The sequence below is a fragment of the Corapipo altera genome, unplaced genomic scaffold (assembly GCF_003945725.1).
Source record: "Corapipo altera isolate COAL_440 unplaced genomic scaffold, ASM394572v1 171, whole genome shotgun sequence".
Taxonomy (NCBI): Eukaryota; Metazoa; Chordata; class Aves; order Passeriformes; family Pipridae; genus Corapipo; species Corapipo altera.
In genome coordinates, this window is record NW_020884972.1 from 512,482 (window position 1) to 520,899 (window position 8,418).

Consider the following 8,418-nt stretch of genomic DNA (forward strand, 5'->3'; position numbering starts at 1 on the left):
GGGAGAAGTCCTTCTCCATCCCAATCCTACAGAAACACCACTTTCTTATGGAATATTGTTTCAGCCACTTAAAGCAAAGAGTCTCTGGAAAAGGTGCTTGAATTTCTCCTCACGGGTAGTTACGTTCTCCAAATCAATCCAAAACATCCTCCAAAGGTTGCTTGCTGTTGGAAATATTCCTTTCTCTATTAATCAGAGAAACAATTGAGTCATATCTTAAAAATCGTGATCTAAATTAAAAATAACCAGCATTGTAAACATACTCATCAATGCCTTTTGGAAAAGCTGCACTTTGTTTCTAAGGATCTTCCTTTGCAAATTTTTAGGGCAGAAAGTTACTTAAGGAGCTGCTATTCCTGTGCCTCCAGAAGTTGGAGATTTTCAAAGGACCCTAAAATTGGGAATAACTGTGATGCTGGGAACTGGCAATGCAAAATATTTCAAAAGCCACCATGGCAAAGTGTAGACAGGCTCTTGTCTTGTGAGAAAGAGCTGCAAAACTCCTTAATTTAAAGTAGCAGCACCCTTACAGAAGGTAAATAATGGACAGAAGGACACAGTTCAGGCACTGCTGCCACTTCAGTCTCCTGTCCCACCTCCCCGGGCTCTCTGGGTGGACCTTGTTAACTTGAAAAGTGGTTGTAACTTCTTTGGGTCAGGAAACGTTTCCCTGCTGTGTTTATCATCCCCCTCCAGGGTGGGCACGGGTTTGGAAACCCTCACATGTGCCCCTGGTGGGAGGGGGCTGGAACTGGATGAACTTTAAGATTCCTTCCAGCCCAAATCATTCCATGATTGCAGCCTAAAGTTGGGTGCTGGGATGGATGTGAACATGAAAGAAACCCAGTGCTTGTATATTTTTCCCCATTTATTCTGTGTTTCTGGTTTGCAGGCTGGAGGGGAAAGTACTGATATGGCCAGATCAGAGATGGCATAGATTGGTCTAACTCCACAGCTTGGGATTGCAAGAGCTGAGGATCCATCTCTGGGCAACTTTGGAGCTTGCAAACAGGGAGAGGTGGAATTATTGCCAGCAGATAAACTCTCTGGCTTGTGCTGTTTGTTATCCAGTTCCACTCCCTTCTCCTTTTTACTGTTCCTCAGGAACTATTGCTATATATAATTCCTAACCAATTCTCCCCTGAATTCATTAAAACCTCGATTCATTATTAAGTTTGAAGCTGCCATTGATTTTAATGGTGGCAAAATTACAGCAAACACCTCATTAGAGAGGCAGTTACTAATTGCTGGTCAAAGCTGAATAGCAACAACCCCTGTGTCCACCCTGGATTGAGTTTGACAACACAGAAACGAGCTGGATGAGTTTCCCCCAAGTCCACAAAGCACAAACCTTGCTAAACTATCAAGGAAACAACACTTTCCACCCATGTCTCCCCGTGGAACAGGACCTGGAAAAGTGCAGGTTGGAGTTTCCTCACCCCCAGCTCTTTGTTGCTGCTGTAACTTTGCACAAACCCAAAGCAGGACAGCTCAGATTTCCCTTTCCCACCCTCCCCTTGTGGTGCTTCCCCCAACCTTCTAATCTTGCCTCCATGGGACAGGATTTGGTGCTTTCCTCTCTGAGAGGGGGAAGTGTTGGGTTTCCCCTTCCCCTGATGTTTGGCTCTGTCCTGGCTGCTCTGTCAGCACCCTCTGCCAGGGCCACCAGCTGCTGGTTAATCCAGTCCTGCTCGTGGAGTTAATGAGACATTCCTACTTAACTAACCCTCTGCACATTAAAGCTTCAGATCTTTGCACCTCAACAGCTGGGTGTTGTCACAGAGATAAATATTTTAACTGCTCTGGCAATTCTTTCCCCCCCTCCCACCCCGGGGCTGCCCTGAGTGAGGGGCTGGATGAGCAGCTTTTGTTTCGCTGTTTGTTAAAGTGAAAATCAGATTTTTACCAAGGGCCACTTGGAAAAGACCTGTAAAGGAGGTTAAAAAAGGAGGGTGGGAGAGGATGTGCTGCTCTGGAAGGCCTTTCTGAACCTGGCAACTGTGCCCAACCTGCACAAAGACAACCAGACAAAGACAACCTGCAGAATCACAGGCAGGCATAGGAGAGTTCCCACTATCCCAGTTCCTTTGGTGTTCCTGATCCTGCACAAATTAACAGCCCCCCAGCTGCCTTGCCTTTGGAAAAGGGGCACTTTCTGCATCTGATGTGACAAAGGGCATTAAATTCTTCCCTCAGAAGAATCTCAGCAATGAGATCTTCGTGTCAAACCTGCTGAGCCAAGGACTTCCCAGGGCTGAAGGTTTCAGGCCTTTATTGGTTTTAATGTGGACCAAGAAAAGCCTTTTTCCCCTGGCTTTTAAAAATAGAGGAAGACTGATAATGGAACAGGTTCACCACGACACTGTCTCTGATTTGAGAGATTTTTTGGGTGTTTTAATAGAGATAGTCTTACGTAGTTTAAGCCACTTGGGGTAAGAGTTTGTTGGGGTTTTTTTTCTGAGTTAAGAGCTTAATTTTTTCCCCCCCTGAAAATCTCATGTATCCCCTCCCACAGCATTTCCTTTGGAAGTTGCTCAGACCCCAGGACAGCTCTGAAGGGGACCCCAGTGACACTCCACAAACCCATGTTGTGTCTGTACATCATCAAGTCCCTAAAAGAGGCAACAAAGAGGGAGGGGAGCAGCAGCTCTCCAGCTTTCATCTGCACAACAAACCTCCTGCCTGCATTGAACAGCAGGTCACTGTTGAAGGCTGAGAATCTCTTTGACAGGAACTGGTGGTTTTATCACTAAAATCAACACTTAATACACTGCTGGGATTTCTGGGGGGGGTAGGGGGGGAAGAGCTGAATCAGATTTTCAGGAGAATGGGCCTCTGTTCCAGAGGAGCTGAAGGATATTTCACCAGGACAGTGGACAACTTGGGTTTCACTGCTGGCATGAAGGTCATCTCCTAATTGCATGTTCTCCTGGAAGGAGTAATTGAGGCAGATCACCCCAAAATTCCCTGTTTTTCCCTCAGCTTTTGGCTGATGGTGCCTCGTGTTTGCTTTCACTGACATCTGGCAGTGGTTTCAACACTGACTCATATTCTGTCCTTAGTCAAAAAATGTCAGGAGAAGTGGCTTTCATAGTGCAAATTTTCATCTGGTTGAACCTTTCCAGTTATTTTCATCCCAGAAAATGGAATATTCCTGGGTTAGAGAGTCCATGACCATTTCCCAAGCACTTTTCAGTGCTCTGGTTTATCCATCCCTGTGACTGAAGTGTTCACTGCACAAGAGGGAAGAAAACACACTTTTTACTTTTTTTTTTTTGAGCCAGTGTGACTCTGCAGCCCAAATTTGTTGTTTGCTCAGGGTTGTGCACAAAGATGGTGCCTAAAACAGGACCAAGGAGCCCAAATCTAGTCCAGGATCAGCCAGGCCCTGGTTTGGTTTTTGATTTTGTGTTTTGGCCAATTGCCACAAAAAGGGAAGGTGTCCAAAAATTACTCCCCCTGTCCTGCTTTTCGAGGCCTTTCTTCCCCAAAAAGGACTAAACTCTCACCTAGTGTCCATTTATTCACCAGTTGTAATAAAGGAATGGTCAGAAAAGACCATTAATTATTACCTTATTCCATGGCCAATAATTATTATCTTATTCCATGACCAATATAATCCAAATCAGGCTCTACCAGATGATGTGTGGATGTTTTACAGCCAAGCAGGAAAGCTTGGTTTTAAAATCCTCCCAAAGATATAATTTTGGAGTGTTATTGTTGCCCTGAGTGAGCCATAAGGATGAGAAAGAATATGGAATGTGATGAAATTAAGATAATTCCCCCCCTTGGTTTACAGTACAAAAATTTTATTTTTTTTTGTTAGGATAATTTAAAGTTTAAAACTGAAGTAGACATAATTCATTTTACAAACAAGATATTCTTCCATAAGTAGGACCGTTAAAAACAGTAAACAAAACAACAACAACAACAAAAAACAACCCCCAAAAAAAGCCATCTTTACAAAAGCTCTGTGCATAGCAACTTCATACTGTGGATAACTGACAAAGCAAAGAAACCAAAAAAAAAAAAAAACCAACCAGCCAACCCCAAACCAACCCCAAAACTATACAGGAGGGAGAGAAATGAGGCCTTAATTTACAGGAGGTTTTGAGAAAACCATGCATATTGGAAGTGTGCAAAGAAACAGGGGAGAGTAAGATGCTCTACCAAGATAAATAAGGAAATCAAATGTACCCTTCCAAAGTTCTGGTAAAATTTGCAGTCACCTCTTGTGACACTTTCACCTTTCTGGTGGCAGAGAGGAAAGTTTCAACAGCAAGAACTAAAAGAGGACAGATTTGCTCATTACATTGAAAAAAGAAAATATCCCTACACATCAATTTTTACATTATTATTTTTTTTTTTGTCCCTTTTGTTGGGTGTTTTGCCAGTGCCAAAGTCCTCCTCTCATGGTTGAGGATTGGATTGATTTATTTACACACCTTTTTCTCTGGGAAGCTCCCAGTCAGTTCTCCCCTCCATCACCATGATTTCCACTCCTGAGCAAAACTCACGCTCTAAATCATTCCTATATTTAATTATTTTCAATTTTTTTGGGCTCCAATCAAACCAGGAGAAGTCATTTTTCCATGTTTGCATCAACACTTCCTGCAAAAACTTGGAGCAGCTTCCTAGGGAGGTTTTCTTTTCCCCCTGTGGCAACTCGAGCAACTGGACAGAGCTCATAAAACCAACTGAAGTGTGACAGGAATGTGGAATGTTTCAGGAACTTTCCTTATTTTATTTTTTTTTTTTATTGCCAGCCTGTAAATTTTTTCCCCCTGAATCTTCCCAAGCCTTCAGTGATGTGGTGGGTTTTTTTTTCACGTGCCTGTGCTGACTAAGCAATAATCAAAAAATAAAAGCTGGACAAAGAGGCTTTTTTTGCCATGAAATGTCTCTTTTTTGTTTTAAAATTGGAAATCTTTCTGATTGAGATTTTGTAATGAAAGTCTTATTTGTTAAAAAACAACAACAACAACAAACAAAACAACAACCAAAAAAACCAAACAAACAAACAAACAAAAAAAAAAACCACACAAAAAAAAACCCCAAAAAAGTAGCAGGGGGTCTAGAAATTTCTGTTGGTCTGGAATGTTTGTTGGACTTGGAATTTTGTGTCTGTTTGATGATAAATCTTAAAAGTAGCCCGTGCAGAGAAGGGCAGGGGGAAAAAAATCCACCATTGTAATGTTTTGGAGCTGTTTGGGGTATTTTATAGGTCAAAATATAAAAATGAGCCTGGTCCAAGATAATTTTTTTAAATCTGGGGCTCAATGTGGTTTACACTGACATTTATGGAAGGTTTAATCCCAGCTCTACAAACCCTCAATCTGGCTTTGATGCCCAATCCCAAACATGAATTCAGACCTCCCAGTCTCGCTGGGATGCTGGTACCTATGAATGTATGAAATATTTTGGGGGTTTGGAGGGTTTTTTGTGGCTGTTTTGCTGTTTTGAACATCCACGAGCAGGTCAGACCCTGTGTTATCAAAGGTGAACCTGCAGTGACAACTCCAGGCTTCCCAACACCCAGGATTCCTTCATATTCCAGGGATCACTTGGCTTTGGGGTTGCTGGTTGCCCCATTCTTGATGGCACAAAGAACCCACAGTGTCAATCACAAAGGTGAATTCTTTTATTTCATCTTTTTCTGGAGTGCAGACACTTGGTGCAGCCCGGCTGGAAGCCCCTAACTGTGTTCATACTGCTTAAAAACACATTATTCCCACCAAACCTCCCTAAAATCACTTCTAATCTGATATGATAGACCAGGCCTTGAGTTTTAGAAGACAATAAACCCGTTGCCCCCTTTTAAAATGGAATATAACAGCACTGAGAAGGCACCTCAGGAAGACCCCACCAAACCTCCCAGCCCAGCCAGGGATAGAAAATTCCTTCCCAAAAAGTGGAACATCTTCAGGAACGAGCAGAGCAGCCCAGTTTGCCTCTTCTGCCCTGGTTAAGAAACACATCCTTGTGTTTCCTAAATCCATTTAAATCCATTAAATACATTTCTCCCATCAGCTGAGCCCTGAAAAAGGGAGTTCCAAGTTGTCCCAGCTCCACCATCCCCCGTCCAGAACATCTTCTACCACAGATAAGGATCACCAAGGACACAGTTTTCCTCACCCATCCCTAAAACTATTGGGCACATGGACAAGTACATGTTCAAGGGGCCATATGAAGGTTTATTTATTAACATCCAGGCATTTCCATAGGGACAGCTCTCCATGGGAATTGTGGGGTTTTAGTGGGGTCTCTGCAGTGGAACTGATTTTTTTTTCCTCCACTAAAAATGACTTTCCAACAGTCCAGTGCTTTTGAGTGGTTTAGTCAGATAAGCAGTGATTTATTTTGTCAGACTGGTTCTCACCTTCCAGTTTCAGGAGAGGAGATGCAAAGGAGAACTAAACTTGTGTTGCTTGTTTTTTTTTTAACCCTAAAATGCAGAAAAATCCAAAGCAATCGATTACCTCTATGAACTTCAATATATAACTGGAAAATACTTACCATTTTTAATGACTCAGGATAAAAGTGCATATATTATTCAAATACATATTCACCCTTGATAAATGCACCCTTTAATATGAAGTATAACTGAACTTAAGGTGTTCTAACTACATGGAAAACCCCAGAGAACCCTTTCCCTCCTAATTCATCCATTGGATCTCTAAAATAATCTCAGTACCTCATGAAAAAAACCCGATCCATTCAAATCCCAAAGTGCCACTCACTCACCAGTTGGGGCTTTGAGACTTTAGCAGTTCATCTCAGTACCTGAATATTTTGAATTGAGACAAAAAAATCGCGAGGGGGAGGAAAGAGGAGGGTGGAAAATTCAGACATGGATTAAAACCACAACGCCTGGAAAAGTCTGTGATGGTTTTTGTTCATCAGAAAGAATCCTATACATCCTTGCACATGAATTCAGTAAGAGGGGGGGGAAAAAAGTGAGGAGCAGTTGCAGCAGTAATAATAATATCTCAAACTTATCACTACATTTTTGCATCATCTTTCTTCATTGTACAGCTGGAGGAAAAAATCCAAAAAAGGGTTTTAATTTCTACCTCTACATACAATAAGTTACAGGTTTATTTATTTAAATAATTGTAAAACATCTTACATTTTTTTTTTTTTAAAGAGGTTAAACTATAAGCAAATACACACATACACCAAAGTTCCATCATTCATGTCAGTTTGTCCTAGAAATTCTTTCATGCTGGTACCCTGTTTTGTTGAATTGTTTGTTTTTTTCTGCATAAACTAAATCGATATCTGAAAGGCTCCATAGAAAATAGAAACTTCAGCTTTTTACCCCTACAAAGTAAAACAAATTGTATCCAAAATATCAAGCTTGAATCGTGTTTTTTTGCCAATTTCTTTTTTTTTCCTTTTTTTTTTCTTTTTTTTTTGTTTTTCCTTTGAATATTTTACAGATCTCAGGAAGGTTTTCTTGTCTTCCAGGAAAGACTTTGCATTTCTGATTCCGTTCTGCTGACTCTTGTTCATCCTGGCTCTGGCTGATTCTTCCTTCACAATGTTTGAAGAGTTGATGTGGTTGTGTCAGAAACGTGAAACAGGTAAAAGATGCAGATTTCTGTCTTGTCCAATCCATAAAAAATGTTCCTTTTTTTTTGTTTGTTTGTTCATTTTTTGTTGTTTTTGTTTTTTTTTTTCCTGGGCCTGGCTTTCCTTTCAAAAAAAGAACTTGTAGTGCTATTTTTTTTTCTTTTTAGTGGTCCATCACAATAAGTAGTTTTGTGCTGTAAAAGAAAAATGAAATAAAAAAAAAAAAAGAGGAAAAAAAGGGAAGAGGGAGAGGAGGCAAAGCTGCCCCTTCCTTACATCGGGGGAACGACAAGACCAGTCATGGCTGCAAAAGAAAATGCACAAAAAGATGAAATTGTGGCAAAATGCTGTGGAACAAAAGATATTTGAGCCCTTCACCCCCTTGTGTGCAGTCAGGAAGGGCCTGAGCTGAGGTTAAATTTGAGATTTGGTGTCTTTGGATGGTTTGATGGTGAAGTGAGAACAGAGATGGTGAGAGCTGCCTGTGACACAGGCAATGGCAAAGTGTTATTGCAGAGTGAATTCACCAAAGGGAAGGAATTCCTCCTTGGGAGGGTTGGGAGGAGCTGGGATGGAATTCCCAGAGAAGCTGTGGCTGCCCCTGGATCCCTGGAAGTGTCCAAGGCCAGGTTGGAGCAACCTGGGCTAGTGGAAGGTGTCCCTGCCCATGGCAGGGGGTGGCACTGGATGGGATTTAAGGTCCCTTCCCACTCAAACCATTCCATGATTCCATGAAAAGCCAAGGCCCACTGTGGTTATTAAACAAGTAAAAGAGAATTAATTCAGCCCTCAGTACTTGTATTTTCAGCAAAGTCCACCCATTTTTGCATCCTTATCTCCTGA

At 41.7% G+C, this 8,418-nt stretch overlaps 1 protein-coding gene across 1 annotated transcript in view; it reads right to left on the minus strand.

Annotated features, from left to right (window-relative positions):
- Positions 1-7,004: 7,004 nt before the first annotated feature.
- The window catches only part of EBF2 (EBF transcription factor 2), a 133,720-nt gene continuing 132,306 nt past the window's right edge, over positions 7,005-8,418 (minus strand). The window contains exon 15 of the mRNA XM_027665204.1: positions 7,005-7,879. Within this exon, the coding sequence (XP_027521005.1) occupies positions 7,848-7,879 (32 nt within the window). The 3' untranslated portion in view covers positions 7,005-7,847. The remainder of the gene's footprint in view (positions 7,880-8,418) is intronic.